The sequence below is a fragment of the Ambystoma mexicanum genome, chromosome 3q, assembly GCF_040938575.1.
Source record: "Ambystoma mexicanum isolate Mex_15411 chromosome 3q, UKY_AmexF1_1, whole genome shotgun sequence".
NCBI lineage: Eukaryota > Metazoa > Chordata > Amphibia > Caudata > Ambystomatidae > Ambystoma > Ambystoma mexicanum.
Window position 1 is genome coordinate 375,833,172 of NC_090926.1, and position 18,321 is coordinate 375,851,492.

At 48.4% G+C, this 18,321-nt stretch overlaps 1 protein-coding gene across 1 annotated transcript in view; it reads right to left on the reverse strand.

Moving 5' to 3' along the window:
• The window catches only part of LOC138582594 (uncharacterized), a 100,117-nt gene that overhangs the window by 44,784 nt on the left and 37,012 nt on the right, over positions 1-18,321 (reverse strand). Inside the window, exons 5-6 of the mRNA XM_069654007.1 lie at positions 16,454-16,514; positions 10,051-10,169 (exon numbers count right to left, since the gene is read on the reverse strand). Of these exons, the coding sequence (XP_069510108.1) occupies positions 10,051-10,169; positions 16,454-16,514 (180 nt within the window). The remainder of the gene's footprint in view (positions 1-10,050; positions 10,170-16,453; positions 16,515-18,321) is intronic.

Genomic DNA, 18,321 nt, shown 5'->3' on the forward strand with positions numbered 1-18,321 from the left:
ACCCTGTGGTGGTTGGGCACACAAAATGGTCCCCCTTGCATTTACCTCCTCCTGCTGAGCCAGTGTGTGTGAAACAGTACAGGTTGCCAGGAGGGCACAAAGAGATTGGTGAAACTATTGAGTTATTGGTGAAAGCTGGCCAAATGAGGCATGCAGTCAGTCCATTCAACTCGCCGATCTGGCCTATCTGCCGCCCAGATGGGGCATGGCGTCTGACAATTGATTTTCACGCCTTGTACAAGAAGGTGCCACCCTTAACTGTGGCGGTGCCAGACATCATTACTCTGATTGATAATCTTACGAGAGAAGTTGGTGAATGGCATGTGGTCCTTGACTTGGCCAATGCAATTTTCTCCATTGATATTGATGCTGAATCACAAGACCAATTTGCTATCACTTGGGGAGACAGACAATTTACATTTACTAAATTGCCCTAGGGTTATTAGTCCCACTCTGTGTCATGGATTGATTGCCAGAGACTTAAAGATGGTACAGTTGGATGATGTGCATGGTAATCACTATATTGATGACATCATGTTAACCAGTGTTGAGAAAGAACATGTAGAAAAAGCTGCTGAAAAGTTGATCGCACCCATGCAAAACCGGAGGTGGGCCATAAATCCCAAAAAGGTACAGGGGCCCGCTCAAGAGGTGAACTTTTTAGGTGCAATCTGGTCTGAGTCAGTTAAGAAAATTCCTGTCCCTGTGATTGACATGGTTCAGCAGATGACTCCACAGCAAATAAAAAAGAGGCACAAAGATTCATTGGGTTAATGGGTTTTTGGAGAAATTACATACCTCATTTAAGCCCGATACTGAAACCCATCTACAATGTCACCAGAAAGAAACATGATTTTACATGGGGCCTAGAGCAACAGTGTCTTTCAGCAGGCTAAGGATGCTTTGCAGAATTACATCACACTGGGCCCCATGACGAAAACTGATCATTTTGAACTGGAAATTCTGGTCTACAATGATGTTGCTGTGTGGAGCCTGTGGCAAAAGCAAGGACAGAAAACAGTGCCGCAGGTATTCTGGTCAAGAAAACTCACAGATCCTATGACAAGATACACTCCGTTTGAGAAACAAGTTGCTGCAGTGCACTGGGTTCTAATTGAGACTGAAAGAATCGCAGGCGAGCAACCAGTGACAATTTGCACAGAAATTCCGATCATGGCCTGGGTGCGTGACACTGCTGCAAGCGGAAAAAGTGGCGGAGCGCAAGACGCCACTCATGTCAAATGGAAATGGTATTTACAGCAACGTGCGAAAGCTGGCCGCACAGGGGTTTCCAGACTGCAAGAACAAATGCTGGAGGCAGTGGATCTGGAAGTGATGCCTGAACCGAGCACCCCCGTGGCATTGCCAGAATCTCCCTTCAAGGTTGCACCCGCCTATGATACATTGACAAAGGAAGAACAAAATTTTGCATGGTTCACGGACGGCAAAGCAAAGTATGATAAAGGGCAAAGACACTGGCAAGCTGTTGCATTCCAGCCCCACCGAGAAACACTGCTGATGAGAGAAGGTGTGCGAGGATCCAGTCAATATGCTGAACTGCCGGCGGTGGCCCCCGTGATTGAAGAGGTGAAAGAGACAGAGACTGCATACATATACACGGACAGTTGGGCCACGTATCAAGGCCTGATGCATTGGGCACCGGCATGGAGAAGAGACGGCTGGCGATCAAGAACACTCCAATCTGGGGCGGGCCGGACATCTGGGAAGAGATGTGGTGCAAAGGTGAGAGGTGCAAAATCTGCATTGGGCATGTCGATGCACACATGCCCCCTGACACCTCACTGGCTGCCCTGTTCAACAACGAAGTGGATCAAATGGCAAATATTCACCCAGTGACAACACCTGAAGAAGCTGAGGTATTGCAAGGCATGGCGGACTGGGCACACCAAACCTCAGGGCATCTAGGGCAAGTAGGAACCTATGAATGGGCTAAGAGGAGACAATTGCCCATTACCATGATACTAATAGGTTGCAGAAATATGTCAACAAATGTGCATGGGGTCTCAAGTATGGACCCACACCCTGCTACTATGGGTCTCCCTGGAGGTGTTTTGAGATTCTTATGGATCTTGGGGAGCGCATAGAATGATGGAATCCTTTTTTCTGAATGGTTGAGAAATTCAAACTCCTCTTTCGATATCCATCCTCTGACTGCCCCAAATTGTGATGTTTCTAATATTTCTTGTTGGATGTCCTTAGAGGGGTCTTTTCTTAGTGGCCTGTAGCTATGTTCGTCCTGCAGTAGCCTCATTACCATGACGTTATATTGTTCTTTTAGAAAGACTACTATACCTCCTCCTTTGTCAGCAGGTTTTATTACTAACTTTTGGTCCATCATTAGGGTATGCACTGGCTCCCGTTCTCTGTTGGTCAGGTTAAATCCAATTTTCTTTTTTTGCTTCTCAGCCTCCTTATTTCATTTGAGACACATGCTTCAACTAATAGTACTTCTTTAGGTACCTGGTTGTCTTGTTGGGTAAAGGTAGAGGGGATTCAGAGGCCTGTATCTTCCCTCTCTCTCCTTGTGTCATTGTCCTTGAAAAAGCACTGAAGTCTGATCTTCCTGAAGATGTTTTTTAATTCCATTAACAACCAATCTGTCGGGTTCGTAGGTACAAAAGATAGTCCTTTGGATAGCACTTGCAATTGTTGTGGAGTAGGTTCAATGCCAGAGAGGTTAAGCACTGGGGATAATGTGTCCCATGCAGTTTCCCTTTGTAACATATAGTTACTGCCGACATATTGTATCTCTCTTTGTGTGGTCTCTGCCAGTTCCCATCTATCCTCTCAGGGTTGGAATTCCTGGTTGTAATTGGTTACTGGGTGGCTTCAGTAATAACCTCTGCCTAAAAACGATCTCTGGCTTCTGGTTCGCTGTATGTGTCCAGAGTTCTGATTGTAGGGGTCCTCTACTGCAGAGTCGCTGCTTTTGTCTGAGAAGGTAACCTATCTCCGAGGTCATCGTCTTGTATTGGTAGTTTGACTTCTTTGTGTGTTCCTCAGTTCAATAGTTGGCTGCAAGGTATGGGTAAATTATTTCCATCTTAAATTCTTGAATGTCCTTGTTCAGTTTCTTTGTTTTTTTGGACAATGTAGTAGATATAAAGTTTTCAAAATGTTTCATTAACTTCTGCAGCTTTTCTTCCACATTGGTGATTGCTGTATTGTTACAGAATATTTGGTTTTCCTCCTCCAGTTCCTTTTGTTGAACCGCTCCTATTCTTTGGGCGGTTGTGATGGTTAATACCATCAAATATCTGCTGCACTTGGTTGCTATGTGGCTAAAGTTGGTCCTGTATGTTTCATCATCCAGGAACAAGCCTGGTTCATGGCGCACAACTAGTCCTGCTGGGATAATGTTGGATTTCAAATATTCCCTTAGGAAGTGATTGTAGTTCAGTCCGAAACCCTTCTTCAGTAATTTTAGCAATTCCAATTCCCTTTCCGGGCTTATGGTCTCTTTCATGCACCGTCTCATATCCACTTAGACCCCTGAGCCCATCATTTATTTCCATGGGCAGGATTCCTTCTGACACCATTTATTAGTTGGATAGAAAAACAAGTTGGAAATGAACTATATTTCTTTTTTTTCCAAACTAAATTTTATTAACATTTACGTAGCACAGTTTAACTTGTAGCCACATTGCTACCAACCCTTCCGTGGTACATAAAAGATGTTTTATTTGTAAATCCCCCCTCACCCTCACACATGTCTTATTTCAAGTCCATTATTGGCTCATCCCTGTTATCAAACAATTGGTTCACCATTGCAACTCTCTCGAGGCGATTTAATGTCCATATTTCTCAAAAAACCAAAGCCAGGCCCCTCAATATTCGTCTTGGTCTCATTGAACATATACGTCAAGTACTCCATGTCGTATATGGTGCTGGCTTTTGTAACCCATTCTTTTTCTGTGGGGGCCACACTCCTCTTCCAGCCTTGGGCTATGCAACTTCTCGCAGCCACCATCAGGGTAGGTATCATGTGTCCCTCCCTCTCCCCTTCATTTTCTCCATCCTCTACTCCAAAGAGTAACTTTAGGGGGGCATTTCCCTTTGCTTCCCGTCGACCCTCTCCAGCCATGCCAAAACTGATTGCCAGTATTGCTGGATACAGGGGCATTCCCACCACATATGGTAGTATGTACTTTGTGGTTGACTACACTTCCAACATCTTGAATCAGCCCCCGTACATCTTTGTTAGTGTATTCGGGGCATAATGCCAGCGGTGAATGAGTTTTATCGCCCGCATCCGGTATTGTGGTGACACTGTGGATCCCTTCACTGCTCTACATATCCTGGCCCATAATCTATACGAGATATCCCTGCCCAAGTCTGCCACCCATCTAGCTCACACTCGCAGTATCCCTCTCACATCACTACCACTAGGTTCCTCATATAGTTTAACAATGCCCCCCTTGGTATCAGTGCTTTGCAGCAGCATTTTCTCAAAGGTCGTGAGCTCTTGCCTCAGGTTGTGTTCCCACCTTTGCTCCATCAGCACCCTCTTAAGTTGCAGGTAACAGAATACGGAGAGCTTTCCCACCTGTAGACGTTCCTCCAAACTCTCCAAGGATAAATACTCCCAATCTACCCACATCTTTCCTGCCCAAGTCAGGCCTGCATCGTACCAGGGTTGAAACCGCCCTGCGTCGGCTACTCAGTCTCTCAGGGGAGGAGCCCAAATGCAACTAAGCGGGAGGGCCAAGATGATAGCCTGCACATGCCCTTACCCTTCTTCCATATTGCACAAAACCCCTCCAGTACGGGATGTGTCAGAACTTGTTCAGTATCTCTTTTTGTGGGACCCACAACCATTCTCCCAATGTCACTTGGGCCAATATCGAGTTGTCCATTTGGACTCACTGCTTTTATGTTCCGGGGCCTAGGTGATGTACCATTATACGCAACTCTGCTGCCTTATGGTACGCTTTGATATCCAGGAAGCCCACCCCCCTTCCTGCTGTGTTAGAAGTAGGGTGCTATAAACCACCGTTGGCCTTGCCCCTGCCCACAAAAAGTGCAATAGGGCTCTACACACCGTCCCAAAGTACGAGGTCGGAACTATGGTTGGGAGCATTTGGAAAAGGAACATAAACATAGGGAGTATCGTCATTTTGACGCAATTGAGGCATGCCATACAGAAAAGATTCATTCTACCCCAACGTCACAAATTGACCTGCACTTTTTTCCAAAGCACAAGATAGTTTTCTGCCTAGAGGTCCCCGGCATCCCTTGTAACGTTAATCCCTAACTACCGAATCCCATTCTGTTGCATCTGCAGGCCTAGGTTCCTGGCATAATCCTTTGCGTTTTAGCTCTACTCCCCCAGCGGAAACACCAATGATTTATCTACATTTACTTTAAATCCTGATAATGCTCCATACTCCAATGTCTGCATGAGGCAGTGGACTGACATGTGTGGGTTCGTAATGTAGAGCAAGGCGTCATCCACAGACAGGCTCATTTTATAGCTCATATTCCCGACTTGGACCACTGTGATAGTATCGTCTCCCTGTACCGTTAGCGCTCATGGTTCCATGACCAGAGCGTACAGCAGGAATGACAGAGGGCATCCCTGTCTAGTACCCCTTTGCAGCCCCAGAACCCCTGACAGTCCCCCATTAACCACTATTCTTGCCCTATGCCCAGAGTATAGGGCCGCGATCCAGCCCAGTCATTTGGTTCCCATACCAATTTTCTCCAAGACCCCCGTCATGAAGGCCCAGCTAACTCGATCAAAGGCCTTCGCTGCGTCGAGTGCCAGAATTAGGGCCCCTTTACGTCGCACCTCAGGTACCGTTATGACATGCAGAATTTTCCTCATGTTGTCTGATCCTTGCCTGTTGCGGACAAATACCGTTTGGTCCGGGTGGACCAGTTTGGGGAGATACAACTAACTCTAAAGTTAACAGGAAGTGTAACTGTGGAAACGTAATGGCTCACCCAGTTTCCCCCCCAACACAACACAACAACTGGAGGTTTCCTACCTTGTCTTCAATAGAGAGATGAGGCTAACAATAATTTACCTGTTACACCCTCCCTTCGCCTCTGACTCGGCAAATGAAGGATGCTGCAGGGAAACCCTTTGTAAAGTGGAAAAAACCCTGTGCGGCTTGAGAGCGCTGAGTTAATAGGACTTGACAAGACTTCTGCAGCAGCCTCGATGTGGAAATGAATCAGCGTGCGGGTTTCTCCAGAAGGCTTTCCTGCACTTCGCCGATTGCTATGCCGTTTCTCGGAAGTGGGTTTGTTGAGAGATTCGGGACCGTAGGAAATTTTGGGAGAGGAAGAAAACAAGGTCAGTGATGTTTTAAGAGAAGACAGGTTGTAGGAATATGTTAGGGTTTTGGTTCCACCTACCGGGTCGGAGTACGAAAGGGGATGTGAAATGGAGATTCCCGTGATGAATGATGGGAGATGTAGTTCGGGGATTCCTAACGAATAGACACGAGAGGGAAACAATGAGAGGTAAGTACAGAGTGGGGCTTCCTGTGTGATGAAATGTGAATCTAAAGGAGAGGTGAGGTAACCTACGGACTGTATACAGGTCTGAGGGCGACTTCCACGGTAACAAGCTCTTGAACGCAATGAAGTGACAGTGATTGGTCGCGGTCAGTCTAAGAGAGAGAAAGGAGGATAGATAAGCAGGTTTTAAATAAAGGAAGGAGGTGGAAGCTTAGGACCAATTCGGAAACAAATTCCAGTATTTCTCCTATGCGAAGACTTACAGAGTGTGTCCACCGACAACAATAGCAACGCGCCGAGTCTTCCATTCCGGCGGTTTAAGTAACGTGATCAAATCACCGGGCGGTGTTTCCTCAATGGATGGAAAGGGTTCTAGATCGTCCATTTGATTCCGCGACGCCATCTTGGGAGAGACGGCGTGAATAGACGGCATGAAGCACCACCGGCGCAGAAAAGACCACCGTTGTGAACGGTTCGTAACAGTTCCAGTCTAGATGCCAAGATTCTCGCAAATATCTTGGCGTACGTGTTTAATAGTGAGACAGCCCAGTACGAGGAGCATTGCTCCATATCCTTCCCTGGTTTGGTGATGACCGCTATCAATGCCTACAGGAATGTGTTTGTATGTTTCCTGGTCCCTAAATAGAATTAAATACTTGGGTTAGGGGCTCGGCCAGGAGTTCCTGAAACTGTTTATAAAAATCTGATGTGTCTCCATTTTCACCCAGGGCTTTACCCAACTTAAGCTGAGCTATCGCCTGTCGCACCACCTTTGCTGTAATATCCCCCTCTAAGACCGACCTCTCCTCCCCTGTCAGCTGGGGTACCTGGAGACGGTCTAGTACTCCTGCACCTTCGCGTCACCCTCCCTGTGGGGTCGTGTATAGAGGTTTTCCTAGTATTCTACAAAGCAATCCTGTATGTTGTCCATTGATGTGTACGCCTGACCTCCCCATCCCTAATTCTGTCTATCTTCCTCTCCACCTTCGCCTCCGAATCCTATTTGCCCAGAGTGTCCCCACTCGATCCCCTTACTCGTAGTATCTTTGCTCAGCGTATTGCATCCGCTTGAGTACTTCGCCTATCAAGACCGAGTGCAACTCCTGCCTTTTGTCCCTCATATCTCTTAAGAGCCACTCGCTACCAGCCCCAGGGCTTATTAGGCGTGTCCACATATTCCACAGTTCTCCCGATAGCCTCCGCTCTATCAACACCCTTTCCCTTTTCTTCTGTGCCCCCTCCGCCATCAAAAGGCCCCTAAAAGTGGCTTTTGCCACCTCCCACACATGCTTCAACTGTGCTTCACCATTAGTGTTAGTGTCGAAAAAAAGAAGCCCATTTCTTTCTCCATAAATTCCTTAAAGGTGGGGTCTCGCAAGAGCCTGTCATTACAACACCACCTGTGTGCCCCCCTATCTCTCCCAACATTCCATTACATCACCACCATCTCATGGTCTGACCATGTTACTGTTTCAACCTTAGGGTGTGTGGTTAGGTCTCTCTGTTCCTGTGGTGTCAGCAAGAGATCATTTCTGGTGTGTGTTTGGTGCGGTGGGGAGAAGAAGGTGTATCCTCCTGGCTGCAGGTGGCGCATTCTCCATCTATCCGCCCAGAAGTAGTCTTGCAGCAACTGCGTGAAATCTTTGTGGGCCCTATCCCGCGTTCTGACCCTATCCCCATGGGCAAACCACCAATCTAGACTTGGATACAGGATCATATTAAAGTCTCCCCCCACCATCAAATTCCCTTCCGCCAATCCTCCAGCACTGCACATGCCTTTAAGAATGTCACTTGATTCGCATTCACCGCATAACTCCTGACTGTGGTGACCATTTCCCCCTCCAATATGCCTTTAACTGCAATAAATCTGACCCCAAAGCCCCTCAAAATTTGGACCTCCTTTAGGTGCCTGGCCTTCGCTAATACTATTCCTACCCCCTCTTTCTTTGATGCTGCATGCAAGGCCCAGTACATTCGCCCCACCTCTGGCCCCCTCAAAGCCCTCTCCTCCCCTTTGTGATAGTGAGTCTCTTGAAGAAATAACACTGCCAAATTGGATTTACGAATTGCGTTGGCTGTGAGGGACCTCTTATTCATGGAATTAAGCCCTTTTACATTTAGTGTCTACCTTCAAATTGACCATAGCCTTGCCTGGTGAAGTCTGCACTTGACACCCATTCCGCTTAGAGTGAGTTTTGGTCCGAGCCCTTGAACACATGTTGCATGTGTTCTCTCTTGGGGGGGAAGGTGTGGCGCACCCCAACCTTCCCTTAATATGAACTTCTCCCATATGTGGCCTGTGAAGAACAAGTCCAGCTTGGGTCAGGAACTCAGTCTCCCTGAGACCCCCGAAAATTCCCGGGTGCTAGGAGATTGTGGGGTCCCCCACCCCACCAGAACATGAACAAAAACAGTTAATCTTAACATTCTCACCCCCCCCTCCCTCGCTCAAAGTAGTACACTTCATCCGTGTCCCTTGGGCTGCGATGCTTGAGAATTCCCGGATTTCCTCACGCTGCCATCTCTTTTGCGGCCTCTCGGTTGGGAGAAGGCACTGCACACCCTCAGCTTACTTTGTCCTTCCTAGTCTTGCTGCAGCCCCCCTTTCTGAAACTCTTGCAAAAGTGGTCCTGCTTTCTCTCCATGTAGCAGTTTGTAATGTTGCCCGTCGTAGTCGAAAGACAACGATAAGGGGAATCGCCAGTGATACTTAACTCCCCCTCATGAAGTCATCGGCTTAGGGCTTTCCTCGTCTGCTCCAAGGTGTATGATGATAGGTCCTGAAAGATTGTCACAGTGGCCCATTCCCATTTTATTTCTCCCATCTCCCTGGCTTTCCGCAGGATCTCCTCTTTGTCACTATAGTAATGGCACTTTACCACTTCTGAGCACGGTCCACCCGCTGTTCCGGCGCCTCTGTGAACTCTATCAAAGCGAATCTCCCTTTCCGTCTCAACTCCCAGTGCTGTCTCACTAGTCGCATCAGCAATAGCGCCAGGTCGCTTGGTGATTCAGTCTCTGTACCAGGGACACCCCATAACCGCAGGTTGTTTCGCCTCTCCCTGTTATCCACATCGTCGATCTAGGGCCTGGCCTCTCTCTCCCTGCATGTCATGACCATGACAAAAATGCCTCATAATGTATCCCAACAGGGTATCAAAAGAAGTACGGCTCCCAGCATAGGCTCTACATGGTTATTAGCCTGGCGTTCTTGGGGGATACATAGATGGGGTGATTGTGCAGCATTACCCTAATTTATTTGCTATAAATTCCTGGTGCCTTAAGATGGCGGCCCAGTTGGCAGCTGACTTATTCAAGTGTCATTCTATACATCAAGAGTGGCTGCCTTTATAAACCACGCCAGTTGCAAAGCCTGTGATTGTGTCGTTCTGCTAGTTGCAGTGCAACGCTTACTGCGGCCCTATGATCCAGATATCTAGTTTCATCGTAGTTACATTCTAATAAGTGTTTGATTTCAGACATTATTCTGAGCTAAATTCCCCTGCGAGCTTCAATGACATTTTTCCGATTTACTGAAAGTTTCCCATTTTAAAAACATACCCGCAGTTAATGCTGCTTTCACTGCGTGGCTGTGTTCCTGCTCCTGTGTGAGCTCCAGCTACTCCTCCGCGTTCCACGGAGTCGTCTGCAGTGGCTGTCCTGTGCTTTAGCCTACAATCCTGAAATGAAGAGAAAAGGTACGAATAATTAGTTTCTCGCCAAGTTCGCAAAAAAGGACATAAAAAGGAAAAAGACTAACATTCTGAAATCCAGTTCACCAAATCTTGTTGATTTATGTTACGCGGCACGTTTCCACCCGCCTCATACAGTTATGCAAATTTAAAGGCTTTCAGAAAACATTCAGAGTTGCTTGTTTCCACGTTTGGTACACGTGTGGCATCATTCTTTTATTATGCATTCTATGACAAGACTGGAGGCGAGCATTATGCTTCAACTTCTTTATTTACTACCCTTCAGCAGTTTCAACAAAACTATTTCAAACCAAACCAAGAATGTTCATATGTCCATATAACTTTTGTTTTCCTGAAACTACAAGTCCCAAAGTCTCTGTAGTCCATCCTTCCAGCTCAGCTATGACCACATCCTGTCCCTGAGCTCCTCCTCTTCTTTTACTGCTTTTCACGCAGATAAGTCACGTTCTCTCTACTTTCCAGTTAACGTGTATATGCATTGCAATAACTGATGTCTAGATACTATTATTTGACTTTAAGTAGCATAACGACTGCAATATGCCATAGTTCAGTGAGTTTTATGAGGAAGCGCGAGCGTAGGCTCTACTAGCGCATAGCGATATTTCGGACGGTGTCGGTTCGAATTTCTCGAAGTACGGCGTACCACTCCGAGGACGCAATAGGAGCTCCGGCAGCCGCCTTGGCCCCGTGCCGTATTCCCGGCACTTCAAGGGGCGCCGGCGAGCCGCGGAGCTCACGGAACCCGCGCTGGCTCTCCCCGGGAGGTAGCGCAGTTTTCGGGAAAAAAGGCAGCCGTCAGAGCGGCGGATAAGGAGCGCAGAGGCGGGGCCAAGCGCTGAGCGCAGTCAGCCGCCAAAGACTGATACGAAGCGCAGCCCTCCCCCACCCCCTCCCTCCTTCGCGTGGGCCGAGCGTGCCGAGTGCCGAGCCGCGTCGCATTTAGACTGCGACGCGGACCGAGACACCGGCTCCACTGTGTAAGCGCGCCGAAGAAAGCTGAGACCCAGCCGAGCGTCGAAGCGTTTGACTTCATTTGCGGGAGCAGCTCCCGGAGAGAGCTGAAGGAGGAAGCAGGCTGCTTCAGCTCCCGCGTGGATTGAGCTGGCTAACAGCACACGCACACGAGGCAGAAGCCTCATAAAGACTATCAGTGAACCAAAGCCACCTCAGGCATAAGAAGTATCTCAGTAGTCCGGTGCAGCCACGAAAAGAAAAGATAAAAAAAAAAAAAAAAAATTTAAAGAAAGGGAATTTGGATCCCTGATAAGCAGCTACTAGGAAGTGGACAGCGAAGACACCTTCTTACAGGTACCAAGGCACAGAGCACCCCTTGTCATGTCCGAATTCGAGTGGAGCGAGGAAGAGCAGCCGCTAGATCTGGCTGCCAGTTTCAAGGAGGTGCTGGGGAGTTCCCTAGTAGATGCAGTGGCGCAAGGGGTAAGACCCTTACAGGAAAGGCTGGAGACCCTGGAAGCAATGCTTCATCCGCCTAAAGAAAGCACCATAAGGACTCGCAGCTGGTCCATCGAACCCTCAGGCACAGGGTATACGGGGAGTATCCAGGCCCGCAAGAGGAAAGCCTCTGCAGACCCCCAGGGCCCTTCAGATGGGGCGAATGATAAGGCCCCGGAGGTCGCCGACGCCTTCGCGAAGCTTAAGAAAGCATATTTGCAGCGTCAGGCCGTGCCGGACCTCGCGACCCCCTCTCCTGGGGAAGAAAAAGAAGGAGATGATGATCTAGGCTCGGAAGAAGAGTCAGAGGAGGGAGTACTGCCTCCTCAAGAGCCGGAGGACCCAGTCGAGGAAGATTGGGCTAAGCCCAGCGGGGGGAAGAAGACCCGCAAAGAAAAGCACCTCGAGGAGGAGCAAGACGATATGTTCGATCCGGATGCCATTAGAAATCCGAGATCATCCGACTGGCAGCCTTCTCCGAGAGTGGCTCAATATATGACGGCGAGGCTGAGGAAGGCCTTAGGTAAGGAAGTGAGACAGCGTCTACGAGCAGAATGCCCTCAACCTGATCTACCAGGGAAGGTGGTGGAAGCTCCCGAATTGGACCCTAAGATGCTCACCTTTGTCTCAAAGACCAATAAAGATCCCCGTAAAGGGATAGACAGATCCTGGAAGAGCTGTCAGGAGAAAGTCCTGGACTTAGCCGGTCCCCTCGCCAAGATCATGGACCTAGTAGAGAGGGCTAGGGACACGGGCGAAGAGGTGGACCCAGAAGCCCTAGCAGGTAGGGCGCAGAGAGCGGTTTGCCTACTAGGTAACGCAAACTGTGCCATAGCCTCCGAGAGAAGAAGAGGACTGCTTCTAAAGATAGACTCGAAGCTTAGTGACCTGGCATCCTACGAGGCTGGAGAGGCCGCCCAAGGTTTCCTGTTTGGGGAGACATTTGGAAAGGAAATGGGCCGCTTTGTAGGCACTTACGCCTCACTGGAGAAAGCGCAAGCATCCATACGAAAAATCTTCCCACAGAGAGTTTTTGCCGGGACCGGTCGACACAGGGGTTGCTCGACCGGTCGCCAACAAGGAGGTAGAAGACCCTCGAATTACAGAGCACAGTATTGGGAAAACAGACAGCAAGACACGTTCTTCCCATCCAGAAGTCGCAACCCCAGAGGGCGACGAGGAAGAAGTTCCGGACGAGGCCAAGGGTTTACACCAGGTGAGAGCGAGAACCTATCCTCCGGTGGGAGGGAGGACATGTATGTTCTGGGGAAACTGGCGTGCGCTTTCCAGCGATGCCTGGATTTTGCAAACCGTCAGAGGTAGGCAGCTAGAGTTTATTCAAGATCCAGTACAGACCACTATCCCCCAGCGCCCGCACTTAGCGAAAGCGGAGCAGGAGGCTCTCGATGCAGAACTAGTGCAGTTAGAGAAGAAAAGGGCCATAGAAAGGTGTCCCGGGGCCCCGAGCTTTATCAGCAATATGTTTCTCGTTCACAGGGAAGAGAAGGTACGCCCAGTGATCAAGTTGAAAGAATTGAATGGATGGATAGTCTACCATCATTTCAAGATGGAAGGGATCCATCAGCTCAGAGACTCCCTGAGAGAGGGGGACTGGCTGACCAGGCTAGACCTGAAGGACGCATACCTTACAATCCCAGTACAGGAGCAGTTCAGGGGATTCCTAGCTTTTCGCTGGAAGAAGCAGTTCTGGCAATTCAGGACGATGCCATTCGGGCTGTCGTCGGCGCCTTGGGCGTTCACGTAGCTGATGAAACCAGTCGCCGCAGCCATTCGAGAGAAAGGCATTCGGCTGATTATATACCTGGACGACCTGTTGCTTCTTGCAGAGGATTGTCAGGCGCTGGAATACCAGACGAAGTGGGTACTAGACCTGCTGCAGTCCCTAGGGTTCCTAGTGAACACGGAGAAGTCAGATACAAAGACGGCGCAGAGGTTAGATTTCCTCGGCTTCATCCTGGATACAAGGAAAGCCACCCTGGAGCTACCGGCGAGGAAAATACGAGACATCAAGAGAGAGATCAGAGCATGTCTAGCGAAGAAAGTGATTTCTCTAAGAATCCTGGCGAGAGTAGTGGGCCTCCTAGCAGCCTCTATCCAAGCCATTTTTCCGGGTCCCTTACACTACCGAGCATTACAGAGGTTAAAGATAAGACACCTGCAGCAAGGGTTGAGGTATCACCAATCGATACCACTAGATCAGGAGTCTATAACGGAACTGGAATGGTGGTTGCAGAATATGGATGCCTGGAATGGGCGTGCCATATTCGGAGACAGGCCGGACCTCGTGATAGAATCGGACGCCAGTCGTCTAGGATGGGGTGCCCGGTGCGGAGAGTTGCAGACTGGAGGCAAATGGAGTGTAGAGGAGCTCAGCCTCCACATAAATTGCCTAGAGCTCCTAGCGGGCTCTTTCGCGATAAAGATGTTCACAAGAGACAAAGTGAAGTCTTGCGTCCTGCTGAAGATGGACAACATTTCAGCAGTTCGCTACATAAACCACTTAGGAGGGACAAAGTCCAGGATGCTAGCCGAGCTAGCAAAGGACTTCTGGCATTATTGCCTAAAGACAGGGACATCAGTGACGGCAGAGTATCTGCCTGGAGAGCTGAATGTAGTAGCAGATTGGAACTCGCGATACCTCACGGACTCCAGCGATTGGAGGTTGGATCCAGAGGTGTTTCAGAGGTTGGTCCAGAGATGGGGGCCTTTGCAGACAGACTTGTTTGCGTCGCGCCTGAATGCACAGATACCCAGTTATTTCAGCTGGAGATTGGATCCAGACGCCAAGGGTACGGACGCGTTCCTACAGGAATGGGCAGGCGGCACGCATTACGCATTCCCTCCATTCATGATGCTGAACAGAGTGCTGGCGAAGTGTCGGAGGGACAGAGCGGAGCTAGTACTGGTAGCACCATTGTGGAAAGCGCAGGTGTGGTTCCCGACGCTGATAGAACATCTGATAGATCTGCCGAGGGTGCTTCTGGAAGGAGAGCGATTGCTCACGGACCCAGCTGGGCAGTGTCATCCTCTGAGAGTGAGGGGGACACTCCCGCTCATCGCGTGCAGGATATCCGGAGACGATGGGATCTGCCGGGCATTTCGATGCAAGCAGCGGAACTTATTGCCGAATCCTGGGCTCCATCGACTAGGAGGAGCTACGACGCGGCTTGGGCCAGGTGGACGGATTGGTGCAGAAGGAGAGGTTTTCATCCCGTTTCGGCACCTGTAGTAGCCATTATAAACTTCCTAGCACACCTGTTGCATAATGGGAAAGCTTTCCGTACTATCGGAGTATACAGATCAGCGATCTCAGCAGGTCACAGTCCGATCGAAGGGGTGCCAGCAGGCGAACACCCAGCGGTATGCAGGCTTATTAGAGGAGCTAAGTTCAGAGCGCCACCCGCTCCCAAATATACAGTTTTATGGGACGTGGCGAGAGTATTGAAATTATTGGAAAGCTGGCCGAGAGATAGATACTTGTCTCTCAAGCAGTTATCAGGTAAACTGGCGATGCTGTTATGTCTCATATCCTGTAAGAGGGTATCGGATGTTAGGGCATTAGAGATTAATAGAAGGACATTTGGACCAGAAGGGGTGACCTTTATAGTAGTACAAAGGACTAAGTCGAACACAACCTCAGTGCACTATCCATATTTTCCAAATAATAACAAGTGGTGTGTAGCTAGTTGCATAAAAGAATACGAAGCCAGGACGGCAGAAGTGAGAGCGGCAAACGCGAATCAGTTGCTAATAGCGCGCAGGAGGCCTTTTCAGGCGGTAAAGACAGCTACCATTGCGAGATGGGTTAAAGAGGTGATGCTAGCAGCAGGTATTGATTTGAAGCTGTATGGGGCGCATTCAGTGAGAGGGGCCATGGCTTCTAAAGCATACAGGGCGGGAGTTCCATTGCAGGATATTATGGCAGCTGCTGACTGGGCGAATGATCGAACTTTCAGAGTATTTTATCTTAAACCATCTGAGAGTTTAGCGAGCACAGTGTTGGGACAGCTTTGAACAAGCATAATGCTCGCCTCCAGTCTTGTCATAGAATAAAGATTACCCCTGCTAACTGCGCAGGGAGTATTGATTCTATTAAAGACTAAGAGGCGAGCATTAGTTCCCACCCTCACAAGTTTGATTATGATGACAAACTAACTGCCACCCTGATGTTATGTAGATAATCATATTGTATAGTGATAAGGTGTGGATGTGATGACAAACTAGCTGCCACCCTGATGTTATGTTTATGTTCTCTCTAGGGGAAGAGCAGAAGAATAATTGATGGATGAACTAGAAGGTTTAAGCCGTGGTGAAGTTAATTGTTGGAGTTCGTGAAGTCCTTGCTCGGTTGGCGGGACGAGAAAGTTTGGTGACAAGCCATTCAGAGCACGTAAAAGAGAGGAGGAGCTCAGGGACAGGATGTGGTCATAGCTGAGCTGTAAGGATGGACTACAGAGACTTTGGGACTTGTAGTTTCAGGAAAACGAAAGTTATATGGACATATGAACATTCTTGGTTTGGTTTGAAATAGTTTTGTTGAAACTGCTGAAGGGTAGTAAATAAAGAAGTTGAAGCATAATGCTCGCCTCCTAGTCTTTAATAGAATTAATACTCCCTGCGCAGTTAGCCGGGTTAATCTTTATTGTCAAGTCTCATTGAGAACTTAACGCTCCCTAGAGCCCTCACCATCACCAGGGTTCATAATTGGTTTTGACACGTTCTCTGTGTCCACACACGTTTGGGTTGTTTTCCAATTTTCACGGTCCCCCGCAGCTTACCAAGTTAGGCAGTGTCTTCATTGGTATTCCTGCTCTCGTCACGTATGTTCGAGGAAGACCCCTGCAAGGCAATAAAAAAAGAGAGAAAATAAAACAGTTTAGGAATCCAAGAAAATACCTGCAAGTTTAAGTACTTCTGCAAGAGCACATTAACCATTTCACTTCTGCCTGAAAATTCCATAATAGACCTGCTTGAGACGTATCAAGGGGGTTTCTTCTTTTTTGAACTTTTGCCAAAATTTATGAATACCTATCAAGAATCTACACATTGTAACTAGCACCACAACATTCTTCCGGACATGCGCCCCTGCCAATCTGCACGATGGAGAGCTCATTTAATTTAAGTACCAGGTGAGCACAGAAAAAACTTCACGTCTGGTGTTCTAGTTATTCTTGCAGAACTGTTAAGGGTGGGAGAAGAATTTTGCGGCTAATTGGGAATTAACCATAATCACCCCTCCTTAACGTTTACCCGCCTTACATGCAGAAGAGATAGCGGAGGGAACCAGGGGTAGAAGACCTTGGTGAAGCGTTCCCGCAGAGATCAGGTAAGCATTACAGAACCCGAAGACGGATTGAAACTACTCTGCCCAGGCATCATGGGGACCCCTGAGATGGACCAGTTGGCGCAGTTGTTGGGAGAACTACGGGCAGAGGTTTACTCAGCTCGGTCAGAGACTAACGCTCTACGGAGAGAACTGGTTGTTAACAGGAATGGGACCGATGAGTTGGCCCGGCAACTATTACAGGCCCAAGCAGGATAGGCTCCTCTTCCGGGTGGCAATCCACCTGCACCACCTCCACCAGTGGCTCCAGTTCAAGTGGTGGTACCAGGCAATATTCCATTGGCGCCTCCTGAACGGTTTACAGGAGATCCGGAAAAAATGTGCTGCCTTCATGAATCAATTTAGGCTACACTTTCTCTGCAGACCAGGGTTTTTTCCCTCAGACCAATCTAAAGTTTTCTTTGTGCTGTCTTATCTTGGGGGTCATGCTGCGGATTGGTCGATCCCACTACTGAATCGAGATGACCCTTTGTTACAGAATTTCCAAGGCTTCCAGCAAGAACTGGAGAAACCTTTTGCTCGTCATACTCAAGGACAGGCTCTAGATAATGAGTTATTGTCGCTTCGACAAGGCAATCAGGACCTGTTAATCTATGTTGCAACATTCAACAGATTGGTTGCTGAAACTAATTGACCTGCTGATAAGAGAACAACCCTATGTTATCAAGGTTTATGGAGTGAGGTGAAAAATGTTTTGGCCCAGGTGGTAAATCCAGTGGAGGGATGTGCCGAATGTATTGACTGAAACATTCAATTGGATCATCGTTTACAAGACAGTCGAGTTGATCGCACGCTCATAGAATAGAACTTATTATGTTCGTCTGAAGGACAACCTAGTGCGATCCACTTCTGAAAGCCATCCAGAGCCTATGCAGTTGGGTGGAATCAAGGGGCCTATTTCCAAGGCTGAGAGGGATAAGAGACGGCAACAGCAACTATGTCTCTATTGTGGTAAGGCGGGCCCATTTTCTACAGGACTGTGCAGTGAAACCATCTCGAAATCCAGTGGGAGGAGTGAATAAAGCCGAAGCAGATCAAAGTCTGGAAAACTCCCAACGCCCGACAAGTTTAGAGGTCCGCTTGTCGGGCACAGAAAAGGTTTCTCCGACCTCACACTTTCTGATCCCTATAATCCTGATTTTCTATGAGCAACCCTCTCGAATGCATGCCTTGCAGGCTCAATCGATAGCGCGGCCTTTGGCAATTATATGGATTTCGATTTGACCAACAAGATCGGTTTTCCAATGGTTTCGAAGTAAGTGGTCGAGAATGTTACGGCCGTAGACGGCACTCAATTAGTGT